General features: G+C 45.0%; 1 protein-coding gene across 3 annotated transcripts in view; it reads right to left on the bottom strand.

Annotated features, from left to right (window-relative positions):
* The window catches only part of FNDC3B (fibronectin type III domain containing 3B), a 796,261-nt gene that overhangs the window by 163,633 nt on the left and 612,706 nt on the right, over positions 1-19,922 (bottom strand). For all 3 annotated transcript variants that reach the window (XM_069618738.1, XM_069618739.1, XM_069618740.1), the window contains one exon: positions 10,794-10,918. In XM_069618738.1, the coding sequence (XP_069474839.1) occupies positions 10,794-10,918 (125 nt within the window). The remainder of the gene's footprint in view (positions 1-10,793; positions 10,919-19,922) is intronic.

Raw genomic sequence — 19,922 nt, forward strand, 5'->3', positions numbered from 1 at the left:
GTCGTCCGCTCTCTACAATCGATACTTGCGTTGAGCAATGCCATCTCAGCGTCGTTTCTCAGTCAAAAGCCATAGTAGGAGCCACATGCTTGATGCAGTGATGCTTTCAAATTATTCTATGTGTTGCAGGTTCAACACAACACACAACTCATAATTAAAAGATACAATTATTGATTAACTAGAAGGGTGGTGTGAGGGGTCAGACATGAGAGATGGACACAAAGTTGTAATGTTTTCAACAATATACATTTTATTAAACTAAAAGGGTTTGGATAAAGGCCTTTCTGTCCTTATCCTAAAGAGTTTCCCTACCTAAGAAACCAAAACTACAGATAAGGCTATGTCTCGATGTTAAAAGTAGGCAAACTGGCCTTGTGTCCAAAACATATCTGACCCTGACACTAAAAATGAACAACAAAATGTGCAAGGAGAAAGGTTTATTTTCCACAACACCTTCTTAAGAATGACAAAGAGTATCTTTTCAAAATTGTTGGAGATTTGTATAAGAATTGCAAAAAGTGTCTCTTCTACTCAGAACTTTATTAAAGAGATCTCCTGGTATACTCTCCTGCCAGGAACCCTTTCACAATGTATTTTCCTTTAAATAAATGTATATAGGTGGCCTTCTGGTATACTCTACTGCCAGGTACCCCTTTCACAATGTCTATTCTTTTCACAAACTCTTGATGGACTTCTTTCTATACTCCCCTGCCAGGAATCCCCCTCTGGGCTTGGTATATCCCCTGGTATGCTCTCCTGCCAGGTATCTTTCCCCCAAAGGCTCACTGCCTGATGCACTTATTTCATGAGGTATTTTAATCTTTCAGTTCTCTTTCTCTTTAAGTAGAACAGTAGGAAAGTTGAATTCCTTCACTGTTTATACTCTACTGGTTCCAGGTATCACGTGTTCCAACTTCCGCCATATTGGCATCTCTTATATGGAGACTTGTTCAAGTTTTAATTGCTATCTTCATTGTTAACATTCGTTGGCTTGTGGCAATATTTGTTCTAATCTTACCTATATTGACCTTTCATATATGAAGATTTATACAGATCTTGGCATTCAATTGCTTCATTATAATTCATTTGCTCATGACAACATTTACTCCATCTTTCCCCATATCGACATCTCATACCTGTGTAAATTCAGTCTTTCTATGTTGCTTGTTTGATATTTAAAGCAAATTCCCAATTGTTTGTGTACCTATCGGTACACCCAGGGGCTCCCAGTACTTTTGAGCAGACTAACCAGTTTTCGCTGGCGTGTCCGACCGATGACGTATGGGGTAACGATGTCCGTGCCTCGGTGAACCATTCCCCTCTTTACAGACCCTCACGCTGTTCTCCTGGCGGGTTCTCCATCATCCACCGGTGGAACTTCTGCCTTTCACTTTTATCGCGTCCTCGACAGCCTCTGCACTGCTGCCAGCCTGTCCACGGTTCTTCTGCAGCTTCTCCTGGTCTCTCGCTGCCTCAGCAGAAATTGCCTGCTTCCCTCTACAGGATTCATTCGCATGTGTCTGCTTTCGGTTCTGCTTCCCGTTGTGCCCGCTCTGCATCTCTCTTCTCCTCCTTCACTAATGCTATGAAAAGGCACACTGTTCTTAAATATCTCACACAGCTAATGGGAATTAGAACAACAAGCCTGCAGACTGGTGTTTCTTCTGCTCCACATGAACTAATTTCTCCTCTTCTTTGTCCCAGTTCTAAAGGTTTTATGGGAGCTGGAGTCCAGAGGAGATGTGGACCCTTTAAAGCCATTTTGCTTAAGGTTTTTGTTCACATCAAAAGCATAAATAACAAGGGAACTTAAGTGAGCATTATGCATATCTGAAATGTGAATGGTAGCCTACCTAGGGTGTTTAACAAGAAAGGTTTTTAGGGTTTTACCATTGGAAGAATTTGGTATAATGACAACATGCCATCAGGGATTTAGGTATTATAGGGCCATCTTCAAAATGAATGGAAGAACACTGCGTCCCTCCTGATTGGGGCCATCTCATCTCCCCGAAAGCCATCTCCTCTCATGTGATACTCCCTCATATTACCACCCACAGGGTCAGCATCAGGTAGCAGCAACTGCCGTCCCCTGGCCACATGGGAGGAGCCTTTAGGCTGGGGTTCAGTGATGACTCCACAGGATTAATCACAGTCGTGTGGATAACGCCTATACGTTCTAAGGGATAGATGCTAGAAATCAAAACGTGTCTCAAAGGCATAACTACAGGATTTCGGATTTCCCCCAGGGTTCCGCATCTATAGACCCTAAGAGTTCTAATGCCAGGGTTACAGCACACTGTTCACTTTCAAACCATCTTAGTGCCCCCCATATAGCGCCCTGCTCGTTTCTTGCCATTATCTATCCTAGGCAATCAAACCCACTCCGTGTTGATAAACAGCTGCACAACCTCAGAAAACGTCAGCAATCTGCCCTTTGCTCGAGGGTATGGTAACTCATGAGACTATGTATGTGCTGAGAATCTTAATGCATGCTTTAGTGTGTCAGCATCAGTGGTTCTATCTACCTTCATTGTGTACATGTGAAAATAAACACTGGGCTGTGCAAAGGTTTCCATCTAATGTTATTGGGATTCATAACACAGCATGGTGCCCAGGCTCTCTGGCAGAGATACTGAGAGGTAGGATGGTTTAGGTCAATTAGGAGGCACAGGGGAAATGCAAGATAGATTTGCTGTCTTGTTGATGCGTGCAGGCCAGAAGTACCCTGAGCTCTGCAAGGGGAAAAGTTTCTGGGTGTTCTGTCGAGAGCATAGAGCAAGGGGAGCCTCGCCTGCCCATGGTGCTACAATGTATTGGTCCGAGGCATGGAATTTAAGTTAGTTGTACTGTTCTGATGTTTGAGGACTGTTGGGGTGGAAGGTGTTCAAATGCCATGCGTGGGTGTCTTACTTGGTATGTGTGTTGTATGCTAGTATAAAGTTAGTGATGGAAGCAGCCAGAGACTTCAATGGTCAGGTGTTAGGGTAGATATTCATTTTTATGCACAATCTCATCCACATGTGAGTCCCCCAGCACTTTTTGCTGGATTTATGGATCTTTGGTCTGTGCCCAGAGTGAGTGGGAACCGTTTTTTCCACACTCACTCATTTGTTTACCCTATCTTTTGGGGTACTTGGTATTTCTTTTTGTAACTCTCTCTTGGAGAAATGCTTTCCTCCAGGTTGTAGGGCATCTGTCATTGTCTTTTGCCACACACAGCTCTCTGTGTGCAGCGTGGCTGGGAGCCCCTTGGGCTTCCCTTCTTATTTTCTGTTATTCTCATTGTGAGAACCTATGTACCCAAGGGCAGGGGGATATTTGGTATCCTTCCTAACGTTTGTATTGTGAGATCAGCGCACTCCACCTTATGTGGAGTGCTGAGGGCGTACATTGTAGGGTACTAGGTTGTTACATCGTCAAACTCTTTTTTCAGAGCTTTTTGCCGAACATTTTTTGCTGAAAAAACGAATTAAAACAGATAATGGGGAAAGGTGGGCTTGGGCGGTTGGGGGGGGGGGGGGGTTAACGCCCAAATAAAAAGAATTCAATGAGTTTTTCCGGGCAAAAATATTTGGTAAAAAATTCAGCGGAAAAAGAACTTGCTGTTCTAAGAATATATAACCCACTGTATACCCTTTCCATTTTGGTTACAGTGACAATCTAATCTGAATGTCCAGTGGTAGTGGTTTTATCCTACCTACCTTTGTGCAATGTTTACTTCCAGGCTGTACTCACAACTGCGGTAGTGCACAGAAAGGTCACCATTGACGAAACTGGTGGCTGTATTATTTTGTTGCAATTTCTTGGTCCTTATTCTGCTGTGCTGGTTGTTGGAGGTCCTGGTTGGACTTTTGTCTTCGGCGGGAATCCTTTGTGAAGCCCGCCAAGGCTCCAGTGTGTCTGTGAGTACAGGAAACAAGGGAAGGCTCTGAAACTCTGCTCTTCTTTGTGTTCTGGTGTGCCTCGCTGGAACCCTTACCAACTAGGGGGCTGGCTGTCCTGAGAGGACAGCCACCACCCAGAGTTTGAATGGTGCATGAGTGCTGATTGGCTGTATTACTGCATAAAAGGCATGGATTCTGAGACTAAATACCAGATGACCCCTGGGCAGACAAATTGATGAGGAAGAAGAGGAGAGATATCTGCAGCCGCTTCTAGATGACCGGAGATACCTTCTGTGTAATCGCTGCTGTCCGACCCCTTCTGCCAAGCGTTAGGAGAACACTGAAGAGGAGGAGTCTCCCTTTCAGACTGGTGGAGCCAATCATTCTTAAGGCGACCTGCATTTTGAGCCATCCCACAACGAGCTGTGACGTTCACAGGCTGCAACTGCCTATACGCTGGAACCTGTGGCAACTATGAGGTGTGTCATCTTCCAAACCTCAAATCCTCACAAAACTTTGGTGGACTCCTTCTGGACATCCAGAGGCAAGATTGCACTCCTTGAAGTTCCCCCACCAGAGTGATGACTGAGAAAGCAAGACAAATTGACCGGGAGGACATTGGTATTTACTAGTGCTTCCCAAAAGGTACCAAAATCACAGAACTCTACAGAATCCTTTTCTGGAAGCCTCCTCACTCGACTGCTGCTGCAAGACCCACTCCAGTGCTCCTTCTTTTGTCTGCCTGACCAAGAATCCGGTGACCGGGTCTGCTGCTGCTGCATTGTGGGGGCATTGTGCTGAAACCTCTTCACTCCTAAGGTACTGAGAGACTCCTGGGAGAATTTACCTAGAGTTGCTGTAATGCTCCTGTGTTGCTGGAGTACGGATTTGTGTGTTTGGGTGTTTGCCCATACACGTTTTCCCAGGCCCAACACCTGTGTGCTTGCTGTGCTGGGAGCCTTCTCTGAAGTCCCGACCCTTTTTCCAACAAAAATGGTTACTTACTTGATACTGAAGAATTCCTATGGAACCTTTGAACTTTCTACAGATGTGCCTTCCCTGTTGTGCCCCCCAATCTGACTATGGGACACTCATAACTAGATAGGGATGGACTTCTAAAGTGTAAGGCCTCTGTGAAAGTTTTGAAAAGTATTTGCTTACCTTATGTTGGTTTGGTTTCATTTATTTTATCTGAATCAGTTACTACAAAGGTGTTTTACTTACCTTTTGAATTGCATACTGCCATTCTCAAAGTATACACAACTGTGTTACCTAGTCAATATTGCCTTGGTTCTTCTATGTGCTTATTGAATGTTACAGTACTTGCCTTTTGTCTTAGTGTATATATACAATTAACCATTATTTGTATGTAACTTTAGTGTGTCAGTGTTTCTTTGGCCTTAATATATACTCTAAGTTCTTTGTACACCTACAGCCTTTTCTCCCTCCTAAAATAAGCATGGCTGCTCAGCTGTAGCTACCAACATACTTGCATGGTGTTGTTCAGGGCTATACTAAGTTGGAGCCCTGTGTCCCAAGTGTGAGCCTTCTAAGTTCTTACCTTTGGTGAACTTTTGGAAAACTCCCTAACATCAGACAAACCCGAGACCACATATAGCAGATCAAGACATGGCATGGGAAAGGCATGAATGTTATCACAAGGCACTAGACGTCATATAAATATATGAAAAAGGCCTCATAATCTGAGCCCTCACTGTGTTCCTAGCTCTGGCCTCATGCGGACTGTTGTCACTTCACTTTCCCGTAATGCCATTAGCAGACCCAGCCTCTCTCTCCAATACCAGATAACCCCAATACCACCTCCAAGGGTTGGCACAATGCAAGTATTACAAAGGTGCCCATAGATGGCCGTACAGTATTCCTCACTTGAGACGTATTGCAAGTTTAAAACATTTAATTTCAACACTTCTGGTAGCAAACACATGCACCAGGTCCACCAAACGTTGTGGGCTTGCATCAACAATGATTTTCTACCCCAGGGTCCGGTTGATAGGTAGAAAGCCAACTTTTGGCCTTATCTGGTAGCCCCCAGTACATTTTGCTGATTCTTCTAGTATTGGTCTGTATTTTCACTCTCAGCCAGGCTCCAAAGCCTGACAGAGAGAGGATCTGTTTTTTGCTGTGCCTTAAGGGTCTGTAGGATTTGCCACAGGTACTCCGTAGCATCCCGGGGGTGGTGGGTACCATGTCGGTCATGTGGCTAGGTCAGTAGCCACTGTTTTCTGTGTGTGAAATGCCTACCACCGTGTGAAACCAATTTTACCGGATTGGGGGTCCGTTTTTACCCATTTCTCCATTCACAAAACGGAAGTAGTCTTTGCTTGCCCGACAGAGTGGCTCTGTTTTTGCGCTGTGCCTTAAGTCTGTAGGATTCCTAAAGCAGTGATACTCTACAGGTGTGTGATGTATGGTGTGCTCTTCGGTGCTGTGTTCACTCAGACTCATTGACTCTACAGGGAGATAAAAGGAGACTCCCTGCAGCCTTCACCTCTCCACTCCAGAACTCAGTACAAGCTCTCCTGAAAGGCCTGCTCCAATGTTGTGACAGAGGTACAAAGGTCTGTACCAGCAAGGTAAAAGCAGGCCCCCTAACAATGTCACTTGTTCAACTGCTAGAACTCTGTTCTTGCACTCCTGGAAGGCCCGCTGCCACAAGGAGGGTCTGAAGGTTTTCACCAGCAGCTTTGACAGCCCCACCGAATCAGATGGCAAAGTTCTGTCTCTTCAGATGACCAGAAGGAACAGACTCCATCACTCCTTCCCCCTGATCCATTGAGGACAACTGGATCATGTCTCCTGCTCGATGACCCCGTCTCTCTGAAGCACCTGGCTGTGCCTGCATTGTGGATCCGGAAGTGAGAGCCCCTTCCCTGCCAGAACACTTTATGAACCACCTGGAGCTATATTTCCTCATCCAAGGATACCTGGCAAGCACCAGGGTTCAATTCGGCCCATCTTGGAAGTTCCAGGGGCCTCTGCTACCTTTTGTTCTTCAATCACACACCCTGCTCCTTCTTTTGTGGGTTGCTGCTGTGTGTGTCCCTGTGGGTGAATAGTGAACAATTGTCAAGCCCTGGGGACTTCACAAGTAGAACCCAACCACAGAAGCCAAATCCTAAGCCAGAGGAGGACAACGGTACACTACATTGCCGACTACAGCTTCTTTGCCTTTATCTCTCCTCTGTCTCAGACTCCTGACTAAGGATGCCATGAATCTTCCCAAGAGTCTTAAAGTCCCTCCTACAATGGTGCAGCATCAGTGGTTTCCGAACTATGTGCACAAAGACCGTTCCTGAAAAGTGAAAAACCTCCTGCTTCAGAACTCCTTCCAGGACCAAATTGCTCTCCCAAATCACTGGCAATGCTGTCAAGTCCCGTTCTTTCAACTGGATCTCCATCTGGGGGCCCCTTCCACTCCAAGGGTCTTCTTTGACTTGCACATCATCACAATCTCAGAAAATGCTTCTCTGGCCACGTTTCCTTAAAGGTAACTATTTTACCAAATCTACACAGCTGGTTGTCCATGGTCTATTTAAAGACTATTTACTGGCCTAGATAAGCACATTATTTGTCTTGTTTGTAACTGCTTTTTCTCATCTAGGAAAGACTTTTAATTAACATTTGGGAACACATGAAAACTTGCCACTTACATGAAACTGTGTTGCATATTTGTTCTTTACATTTTACCAACCTGTTAATGACTTGTGGGTTGACTACATGTTGAGGTATTGGGTGGAGGGCGGGGGCCCGTAGGAATTCTGGCTACCTAGCTCTCACAACCTCTCTCAGTCTAAAATACAATAACATGGTCATGGCTGTCCAGTCGCTTTTAGCCTTCAAGACATCCCATTTTATAAATTGTCTGTTATGTATCAGGTCACCCAAGGTCTGGACCCCCACTTTTTGAAAGTGTGTCTGCAAAACGTTCCCATGTGTGAGCGGGATTCTGCTAATTTTGTATACTGGGACGTCCAGGGAGTGACAGGCCACAGCACCCGTCATTCGACCAATTAACCCTCAGGCCTTTCATGTCACTTCTATTGGTTGGACCTCAGCTCGTGACACTTTTCCCCCCGGGTACTCCATAGCATCCCTTGTACGTTGTTTGGGAACACGGTAGCCTTTGCCAGTATTGAGTGTGGGTGTTCGGTATTAGGGGACCCCCATCCGGCCACGGATTGGGCCTGCGCAGCAAAGAAATATAAGTATAAATCAGGATATTCCAATCCTCCTCGTTCATATGTCAGCGCAAGGTTGTCGCCTGGTTTGCCTGCCGGCCCAGGTTAGTCGCACAAATCAGGTGTTTGACCCGCGACCAGAAAGAGCTTGTTTTAGGAACCAACTTAAAAAGTAGCAGATACGCTCTTTGCTGTTAATGTGTGCATCCATTCTGACACAAACACAAAGTTCTTCACTTGGCACTCGACAGTACCTAGTTTCCACCTTCTTATTCACGGAATGTAAACTTTGTGGTTGTTCCTATAGTTTCCTAAATTCCCTCATGGTTTCTGACATACACCATAGACAATTCAGAAGGGATATTCACTTGATAAACATTAATTCTTATTAACATGTCCAAATTTTACAAGATTCAAATCCTGGTTTTGGTGTCTGCATTTAATAACAGGATCAGCTGTTAAGGACGACATCTGCTGTATTGTTGTGTATGTGGCATACTTGTTGGTATACACTTTTATTAAAAATGAAATAAGGAAGCCCCTACCTGTCCCTATGACTAACTGGTTTCCCTATCTCAACAAAAAGACTAATAAAGGGTAAAGGGTAAAGGGACTTCCTGTTCCAGGGGATGACTCCCTTCTTCTGGACAATATCCAATTGCATGTAGGAACCTCACCTGTCCTCAAAAGACCAACATACATTTCCTGGTTTAAACAAAGTAAAAGTTCCAAGTTCCAACAAAAAGATCTCTAGGCATTGCCAGTGGGAAAGGCTCCCTTCCCCTGGTCGCAGTATTTGCAATGCCAAGAGGTTTCTCCACTCCTACCTCTCCCCAATGTTCATATTACCAAGAGGACACCTCTCATTCCTTGGCTTCTTAGGACTCTCAAAAACACCAGTGGCAAATGGCCCCTCCCCCTTCGTCTGGTTACAATGTTCATAGAGCTTGGCTTCTCAGGATTCTTACAAACAGCAACAGGCGGAATGATTCTTCCCCTGGTTACAATGTCACAGTATTCACAATATACAATTCACCAGCTTCTTATTACTCCCAACCTGCCTGGTAAGACTCTCCTGCCAGGAACTAGGTCAGTCTTTCTTCCTCCAACTTGGTGATGGGTAATATTTTCTCTTCCCTTTATTTGCTCTTCCTGGCACAGCCAAACAGGTTCAACCTTCACAAAGGTACCGTGTCTTGGAAGACTACCGGACAGTTCAACTGGCAGCTCTGGTATACTCTCCGGCAAGGGACTGCCTTGGGACTCAGACCCCTCTACTTTAGCTTTTCACATATGGGTCCCAGACCCCTTTTCTGTTGCTTCTCAAATATGGGTTCCAGACCCCTCCATTTAATAATGTCACAGTTCAGCTGGCAGCCCTGGTGTACTCTCCTGCCAGGGACTTCCTTGGGTCCCAGACCCCTGTACTTTGGTTCTTCACTTATGGGTCCCAGACCCCTTTTCTCAGGTTTGTAGCGTTCTCTAAAGCCCAGTTCACGAGCCTGCCAGGCATTCTCTCGTGTGCATAATTCTCTTGGTTTCATAATGTTAGGGTCCCCGACCCCCTTTACAACCTTGTAATGTCTCTTAACTGGGTCCTGTTCGCCATCCTGTCAGGACTCTTCTCAGTCTCTTTGGGGTTGCTCTTTCACCCCCTCCCAACCTCTTTGAGGGTCTTCCTGTGCCTTCTCGGTGCCCCTCTGTGTCGGTCAATGGAGTACCTTCTCGTCACAGTACTAGGAAGTGGATCTTCACTTGGGTAACTTCTATTCTTCCCCGTCTCAGCACTTTCAAGGGGAATGCTAAGATGAGCACAACTCATGAGCCTAATAGAGAAGTTGTTCTTAGGTTTGCAGAAAGCGAGTCTAGGGTCAGGTGATGGGTGGGGATACCGCATTCCCTCCTGATGGTCATCCCTAAATCCCCCAGGGCGCATCCCACCCATGTGATCCTCCCACTGAGTACCACCCCCAGGGATACTATCGGGTACCGGCCTCACCTCCCTGGCCACATGGGAAGAGGCTCCCCATAGGGGAGAAGGGACGATGTCCGAAGATTCGTCACAGTTGTCAAAAATAACAGCCACCATTCTAATGTTATAATATGTTTTTTAGTGCCCGAGGCACATGCTGTAATACAGGCAAAGATTCATAGAAACAGGATGCATACATTTAGCATTCAGGTCTTCACAGCACACAGCTCAGCATCTCAGCCATAAATCCAAAATCAAAACACCTATAGTACAAAGTGAGTACATGTGCATCCATGCTAACTTACCTTGACCTGGTAATGAGAGACAGTGGCCAAGTGAGGTGCAATTCTCAGGAAAGACTTCTGTGATATCTCTCTTTTCCCAAAAGGGGTCCCGCCTCAAGCCCTGCCTTTCAACCCCACCCCACTCCCCCACCCCACACCCGTAGTGATTAATCTCTTGGTGCCCTGATTTTTCATGTGCGGCATGCAGCTCCTAAGAAATTATAAATACATTAAATAATGATCATGTACAAGGATATCTGAAGATTGTACGTGAAACATTTCGGGTAAATTGTAGAATAAAAAAATACAGCTAAGTTTAAAAATATATACCAAAATGCTTTGAAAAAACACCTAGAATGAGTCAGGGTATTCACAAAGTGTGGCGGGATGAAGAAAACCACAACCCGAGAAGAGGACCTGGCAAATTAGTGGTAGTGTGTAAAATAACACTCACCTTGTGCCTATATCATTGTGTGCCGCAACCCTGAAGGTATATTCCATGGCGGGACATAACTTTGTCAACTTGCAGTGCCTCTGATTTCCAAAGTAACATTCTCGAAACCCACTGTTTCTTTTTCCCTGGAAATCAAAGAAATTCAGATTTTTACACTGAGTATTAAATACGTACACATACGTAAACAATGTTTAATTTGTGTTTTTTTTACAATCAAAAATGCAATGAAGATTTAAGAATAGTTGCAGTTAAGGCATAACAGGGTTTAATCTGATTCATGTTTTGACACCCAAACTATTTGCCCCCCCAAAGAACTGGTAAGTTTGGATTCCTAATACCGCCAAACTGCATTTCCACCATTGCTTCTAATCATTATCTATAGTTGTAAATGCTGCAAAAAGTCAAAGATGGGAATGGGTAATACAACATGCTCTCAATAACTGCAATGATAACTGAAATGGCAGTAAACATAAAAAAAAGTAACATCAAGAATAGCAATGATCATAATAATACAAAAATTGTTAATGTAATCGTAATAACACGAATAGTAACTCCCATAATAATACGTAAACAAGCTTAGAAAGAGCTTAATCACATCCTTGTAATGTGAAAGTGCTGTAAACAGGAGTCACTACTATATCAACTCTGTAGGCATTTTTAGTTGTCTCAAATATAGATGAATGCAGCTACAACTTTTAAAAACATGCTACTAATGTCACACAATTAAAGATTGATGGTAAAATAATAATTTTACTTCAAAAACACATCAGATGAAATGCAAATATATTAAGATGTAGTTTTGAAATAAAGGGCTGTATTTCATGTTTTAATTCATATTCAGTTCAATGTACATGGTGCCCTGCATTTAATTATTGTGTCCAGGGAACTAACAATTTATGCTAGAATAATTGTATTTAGTTTAACAAAACCTTCATTAACTATATGTTGCTGTGTTAACCACACAGACCAAGATATCCCTCAGGGGAACAGATGCTTTATAATGGCACAGATCAATAGAAAACGACAAAGCTCAAAGGTTATGGCAAAACGTGTGCCAAATCCAGTTCTCCACATGGGTGCTTCAAAGAGGCGTCCCATTTGCAAGTCGGTGGCACAGTAATGCCCCCTTGAAGAACACAGTTCAGCTGAAGCACCAAGAGGACACCGAAATGGTAGAAATGGCGCTATACAAGATCTACTTACATTACATTATGTGTCTTGGGGCCTAATTTCTGACCGAATGGTATTTTCTGGTCCACCCAATATCTTTGACGCAACAGCAATCTTGGCTGCCAATTTTATATAAGGATCTTTATAAGAACATCCAAAAAGTCCACTATTTTCCTTAACAGTTCATACAAATAATTTGATTTGTCCCGCCGACTTCCAAACTATCTACACATGATGAATCGTTTCTAGCATTTTTTTGACTGGAATACTACATATTATTCTATATGCTTCCCGAATAAGTCAAATCTCCAGTCGTAAGCCCATGAAATGCAATCAGGTATTCGTATTATTTCTCGGATAACAGAAAGATGGGGACTGCAGCATGTGTTGTATCAAAAAATTAACGCAAAGGAGATTTTCTTTCTTGGCATAAACTCCAACCGGCTTTGTAGAAATAACAAAAAGACATCTAAATGGGGGGTTTATTTAAGCAGTCGAAAATCAGCCAACATAAGCATAAGATCTCAAAAGTATAAATAGGCTTAGGGTAAATAGTATATGCGTTTAAGGAGGCCCACTCTATGAGAAAGGGAGCCCAATAAGAAGCATTTACCGAGTCAAGACATGTCTTGGAGGACGCAAGCAGAACAGAGACATCCGCAATAAATACACTGCAAAAGATCAGTCATTAAATTTAAGTCGACTCGATGAAAGTGTGCATTAGTTCTTTGCAAAAGACTGTAAAGAGGGAAAATTCAACAAGAGGAAGGAGACGGGCAATGATGCAGTTTGAGGGTTACATTCATAAACTTAACACAAAGGGGCCTGAATGTCCTCCTGGCAACCCGGCTTAATGAACCACAGGGTAAGGTTGTGTGTGGCAGTGACTAAAGCACAGTTAAAGCTTTCAAAAAAGGTCATCATTTGCCCTCAACAGCTTATTTCAACGAAGCTTCATCCAATACTAGAGTTTTGAATCACCATGACTGCGCCTCTTGATTTCATAATTGATGCCCTAAAAGCCTGCCTTTTGGGGAATAGATTATACACGTAAGCAGGAAAGCTCCCACTAAGGGCCTTGCCATGCTGCCAAAAAGCTGGTAAAAAGCTGCTATGAGTTTTTAATAAAGTCATGCAGGTCCACTGTTTGCCTAAGATTATCCCTTTGGACTCTTGTAGCAGTAAAGAACAGTGACAACTACGGGAGCTAACTAATCGCCTTCAAGACGGACCTTGCATTTCAGGTAAGCGCGAAAGCAGTCCTTTCTTCACGGCACCATTATATGGTGGTAAGAGGGCTGTGAATGTGTGCCGGGGGTACATGAAGTATACTCTGGTTGCAGAGCAGCTGAAGGCTATTACTCAGGGTGCTGGTGTGGATTTTCTGACAGGATCAAGGTCTTAACTCGATCAGAGATTCCTTCTCAGCTTGGATCAGGCAGCCTAACAGGGTAGTTGCCTGAGCCAATCCTACCCCAGAGGAAAGCGCAAGGAGTTGGGGAGTGTGTGTTGTGTGAGGTAATAGCATTGGTACCATTGTCTCAATGTCTTGCAGTCTTCTTTCTAACCAGGTGTCTTCTAGATCGAAGACTCCAGGCAGGCGCAGAGAGAATCCGGACCGGAGTCACATCAGAAAGCGGAACACCATGCAGCGCTCGCTACTTCCAATCACCGACCAGCCACACAGAACCTTCCATCCATTGCCACGTCAGAGGGCAACGGAAAAAGAACTTAGACTTACATGGAGGAAGAAACCAGTGCAGTGAGTGCAAAATTGCCCCTCCCACATTTGAGAATGCAGCGGAAACCAAAAAGCAGATGGGGATTTCCACCATTTATAAAAGCTTTACCATGCAAACCGAACCGCCCCCCCACACCCACCCTGAGAAAAGGATAGTGTTAGATTGGTCCCATATTCCCATATGCACGTGGCTGCAACAACCAGGAGGAACATGGAGGAGGACTGATAGGGGGGGGAAGGCCAAGGACGTCATTTAAGGTTCGCTGGGGGCCGCAAATGCGACCCCTGAAGTCTCCCTTCCTATCCCTGTGTTCTCCCTTGCTACCCCTAAAAAATAAATAAAAAAATAAAACCGTTAAAAAAAAATGTTTCTTGAGGCTCCTGGGCTGTGGTCAGCAGCATGTGGCTCTTTGTTTCTGGAGTGGCTGGTTTTCTGGTAGCTATAGCCGGTAAGATAGCTCAGTGGATAGAGCTTTCACTGCTGCAATGTGTGTGTGATCTGCAGGTTGCAGGTTCAACTCCCGGCAAGGTCAACTCAGCCTTTCTTCCTGTTGGAGTACCAACACGGGTTGGGTGATATTGTATGTATATTTGTTCTATATGAAGCGCTTAAGCCCAAGCGCTATATAATAACACATCATTTGTTATAATTTTGGCTTGGATGACCTCTGAGAATTGAGAGGGACTACACAAAGGGCACAATTAATAATAGGTTAAGCAGATACAAGATGGGCTTGTTGCCAATGATATAACCCAGTACTTTACTGAGATGCCACTGCTTCAGCCATGACATGACAGAGCCTCAGAGATCTTATGCCAATTAGAACCTTGTACACCGATCGACAAGCATCATATGGAACCAGAACATCTTAAACAAAGCTATGGCTGATAAGCCTAGGCACAGGGCCACATGACCAAACATGGCCATCTTGTGTCAAGGGGCCGCCTCACAGGCCCAGCAGACAGCGTCATATGCCCAGGCAAAGCATTATTTGCACACATACAGCCTGATAGCTTGTGGCATAGTTGCATGTGCCTAAAATAATAGTCTTGAATACCATCACGTGCCCAGATTAAGTCTCGTGAACCCAGGAAGAGCCTCACCAACATGGTATTTAAAAAGAAATGAGTGTTCAGAATATACACAACTTCTAGGAAATGTGTGGCTGCTGCATCAGTAACACATGCAGACTTCTAGCCTCGCCTGAGAAGGTCTGGGGGATTGAGAGTCATGCTACGTGTGGGATGTACTTACTTATCTGCGATTGTATGAGAGTCTGTGCAGGAGGACCAGGCGGTGAGACACAATCCCTTAGGTCAGTGTCAAGCAATGGTGAAGTTTAGTAAGTTCATGCACTGTGTGTGTCCCTTCCAAAAGCCCAGCCCCCACCCTGTGAAACTCCGTACCCCCACAATTAAGAAATTAGCCCTCCTACCCAGCCATCAAGCGACTGTTGAAAACGTGGCTGTTCAATAAGTTTGACTAACACTCAGCATGAACTGTCTCCTACTCTGCCCGTACAACTTCCTACTAACGCAATGATTTGTAAAGTTTTTACTCTGTTATTACCCTGTACAAACGGTGTGATACCTGTGGCTCTGGGCATTACACAAATGTTAAAATTAAAATAAATATGAATCATAACTTGGAACCCGTGGTGGTCGTTGACCATGATTATGTCTACCAGACGCTAATAGATGTTACATGTAATTTCAAAGTATTGTGCAAAGTTTTCTCAAAATTCACAGATTATTTTGGTAGAAAATGTGCAGTATTGAAATGCTGCACCATAATTGAGTTGCAAATTTTATTCAGATGCTATACTGTGCAATCGAGGTGAACAGTCGCAGCAGTCATGTAAATGCTGCTTGAGTTATCCCTGAAGGTGGGTAGAAATTAAATGCTGTTCTTATTCTTGATACCAGGCGTAACAGTGGCAAAACTAATTGAGCCCCACGGAGTGCCAGCGCCTTATCTCAAGGGTCAGTCTGGTCACAGTACCCTCGTGGATCCACTTAGTCTTTAGGTTCGGTACTAGTGAGTGAAGGGCCTCACTGAAGGCGGGGGTAACTCATCCTTATGCTTCGGTCAAGATGTTATGATGTGTTATATTGACTTATACCACGCACCGCTACCAACCATGGGCAGTCTCCAGGCGCTCAGGATAGGCAGGAGGAGAAAAAAGGAATGGCGAGGGGGGAGGTCAGGCACATACCAAGCCAGAGACTGAAGGTTTCTTGAAGGAAACGGTGTGGTGTCTCGTGTGCAGAACGCCTTGGATGCCAGCCCCCTATGGCGAGGGAGCCTCTGAAGCATTTGTGGTGGAGAATGGATTCAGCGGTCAGAGGTAACGAGAAGGGTCCTCAGAACGAGGCGTGCATTGGGTACTCTGGCTGTGCACTGAAATAGAGCTAGACTTATGATTACAAGGCTCAGGAGAATAGGTACACTGTGTAGTGGAGTTGACTGCGGACAAAGGTTAGGGAAAAACGGGATGCAAGCCAGAGGGAGGAGGAATGAGGATAAGTGGGAACATTGGGAGGAGAGGGTAGTATTTCTTCAGGGTGCCAGGGAGATGCTGCATTAATTTGGGTTTCAGGTCAGTCCAGTGGAGTGACTTCCTTGGGCATGTTATGGGTATTTTCCCGTGGCTTCATCCTCGCTTAGCCGTAGGTTGGGTCTGTATTTATTAATGTGAGGTTTTATGTGGCACTAACCTGGAACTGATGGCTTCAGATCGCTTTACAAGAGGTTGAAGTCACATTAATTATAAGTCTAATCCTCTGAAGTATGTCGGGAGGTGGGGACGGGGGGAATGTGTTACACATTTCAGCCTAGTAGTCTGGCAGAGTGAGCGAGAAATGCAGTGCAACAAACAATGGGTAGCCATTTTAGAGAACAAAGCTCATCTTTTCTCGGTCTGGTTGGGTAACTTCATGGTATTAAGGAATAAGAGAGGTATGATGGAGGAAGCGGGGTATTAAAGCCAATGATGGAGCAAGTCACTAGGACTGCGCAGCCTTCCTCAGAGGGGTTATAGTCCATGTGAAGGGTCAAGTGGGAGAGAGATGGCGACTATCATTCTAGGTCCATAACTGCATCATTGATTCTAGATAGTTGGGACATAGAGAACATTTATTTTCACCTTTGTGATAGGTCTTGCTCAAGTATAGAGGGGGTCTTGCCTAAAAGGTGTAGGGACGTTTTCATAAAAGTACATTAGCGCCTAAATAAAGAGACCATCATGGCTTTTGCAAGATAGTGTTTTTTCCTGCTAGAAAAGACTCATTGGGCCTCATTACGAGTTTGGAGGTAGCCATTCTGCTTTTACCGGCATGGCTATCCCCAAACCGGGTTCCGGAAATAGGGAATTACCGGGCCATGCCGACAATGGCGGGCCCGGTAATTCCCATTCTCGGGACCCAGGCACGGTACATCCCCATTTGAGCCCCCATAGGGCTCAATGGGAATGGGAGAATGCTAACAACGGGACCGTTAATTATGGGCCCGTTGTTAGCATCCGGGTCTGCTAGCGGATCCCGGTAAGGATGCCTGGTCTGACCTGCTGCAGACCTCTGTGGCCTGGAATGAACGGTGCCGGTCCCTTACCGGCACCGTTCATTCCGTGGCCGCACACGTTGTAATGAGGCCCATTGTTTCCTCCATGGAGCTCATCCCCTTCTTGGGTATTTGAAATGGCTGCACCCCCCCCCACAAGCATTAAAATAGGTAAGAGTATATGCTGGGATGTTTGCATCCTCAAGGAGCCCTCAGCATGCCAGTGGCTGTTTCCCAGTAAACACAGTTATGGAACCCTCGCAGAAGAAAAGATGTGAGGCTCATCTAAGTGCTTGAGTTGTCGTGTTGTGTGATACTACAGAATCACATGGTGTGTGATTGGAATTCGAATTATCATAATTATAGCTGGTTATTTGTAACGTGCTTAATACCCAGAGGTTCCTTAGCGCTGGCACAGGGATCGAACCTGTGTTGCTCTGCATCGTCTTGCTTCCAAGGCCACTGCGTTGCCCCTGAGGTATCCTCCCAGGACCATAGTTGCACCATTGCTGGCTCTCTCAGCAGTGATCACACCTTGCAGGCGTGACTGAAGGAGGATTATTGTGAAGCAGCAGCATCGAGCTGGGATATTCCGTGGCTACCGGGAGTCAAGAGCAAGACAGATATGCTGGGCTAAATGTGGGGAGGGAGCCAATTGGCTCGGCACGGATATACCCAACATGCTCACTTCCATGCAATGTTAGATGTGGGCTTCATCGACTTGTCAAGTGGCAGTTTGATACATGAATGCCACCTCTCTACATGCAGAGAGCAAACCAGTTCTTGCTGGCCAAGATTGAATTATCACTTTTCAATGGATAGGGATGCGTGCAAATTTTGTGGCAGGACAAGTGTGTTAATTAAAGTGATCCAGCAGCTAAGATCATTGCAATGAGGCCATATCAGTCACTTATGAATGTTAATGAATGAATCCAGTTTCAATAATAAAGTTCTACAGGGGCTAGAGATATTCTACTAGACTTTGGCTAAGTTTGTCGGTGTGTGCAAGGCAGACCTTAGCATTTTCACTGTATTCCTAGTTCCAAGTGCACTGCACGGGATGATGCAGCTCATGACTGAGGTCTATTGGCAGAGCCGTGCGTTACTTAGCACTGGTAAATCAGGGCATACTGCTAGTCAAGATTTAGATGTAGCGACAGAGTTGTGTGCATACATTGTATATGCTGTACTGTACATGCTCACACTTAAGACAGGAGAGCTAGCCCCTAAACAAGGGGCAAAATACCACACAAATGTAGAAACTTACCAGGAAACCAAAGCCAGCCCAGATAGCCTAAACATACATCTTTTCCTAGCTTTTGGAACTAGCTAGTTCCACGACATTCATCCCAGAAATCCTACGACATTGTGTAAAATGCACAAATAATGCAGCACAAATCAGTGAACCCCAACCTATAACCCGAAAGGCAGCCCCTCTTTTTCTAATGCAAAATAGCTGTTAACGGGTGCGGTGGTATACCACCTTCCAAGCTCCTGGAAACCCCCTGTAAGGACATCTCCCTCATAGTGCATAAAATAATCCCTGACAGCCCCTCCATATCCTGGAAAGACAGTCTTTAAAATCAGATGACTACTGCATGCCAGATTTAACTCTGGTTTCATTATTTAGCTGTTACGCAATGCTTTCCAAGGAGCTCGGGCAAAGATCTTTACCTAGGAAGGGGACAGAGAGATGGCAAGCTCAAAACTGTGATTTTTTTGGACTGTCTGTCCTATCCCGACACCCCACACTATTACTTCACTACCAGCTTGTTTAGCAGGTTCCGGTGCACCTTCCTGCAGCCACCAAACCTTCCTTAGGTCAAGGGATGGGGCACCAAGCTTTGTGGGGCATTGTGATGAATCCACACTCCACTGTCTTGCTCTTCTTCATGAAGAACCCCTAAACGATTGCAGCATCACTGTGAAACAGAGGATCTAGCACTGCTTCATCATCTGGTTAGTCCTGGCTGACGAAGGCTGTGAGAATTTCAATTTGCCCTATGGTTCTCTGCCCAGTGTAAGAGGAGTTTGAGGCTCGATGGAGACGGCAGGGCAGAACCCCATAGAGAAACTAGCAGGTATTCTTCTCCCTGACCTCAGGCCAGACAAATGCCTTGCACTGCTCCCAACGGGCATTGCCCTGACTGGCAGAAGTCCAATCAGGTGACAGGGTATAGCACCTGAGCATGTTGAGATTTGACGTGTCCATCAGCCTGTCAACCAACATACCAAGGAAGATAAAATAGGTGCCAAAAGGCCTAACATTTCAAGCAACCCTTTCTCTATTCCAAATGTTCTTGCATCCCATAACCCTTTACATGTAGCTTATGGTAATTAAAGGAGTTTCCAGACTGCCCATTTACCTCATTTACCAGTTTGCAGATCATTGTACCCTGTGTGAAACAAAACTATGTAACTATTTTAGAAAGAAAGAGAAGATCGAACAGACCTGAGCTCACCTCCTGTGCCAAGTCCCTCGGGTTACACATCGACAAACACCTCTCCTTCAAGACACACATAACTAAGAATACTAAGACCGCTTGGTATCAAGCTCTCCTTCCTGTGGAAAGGCAAGCCCTTCCTCCCTCCAGACAGCTTTAGATCCACCTTTCAAGCACTGGTCGTATCAAACCTGGATGGGGGCAGCGCCCACCGC

This window comes from Ambystoma mexicanum, chromosome 10 (assembly GCF_040938575.1).
Source record: "Ambystoma mexicanum isolate Mex_15411 chromosome 10, UKY_AmexF1_1, whole genome shotgun sequence".
NCBI lineage: Eukaryota > Metazoa > Chordata > Amphibia > Caudata > Ambystomatidae > Ambystoma > Ambystoma mexicanum.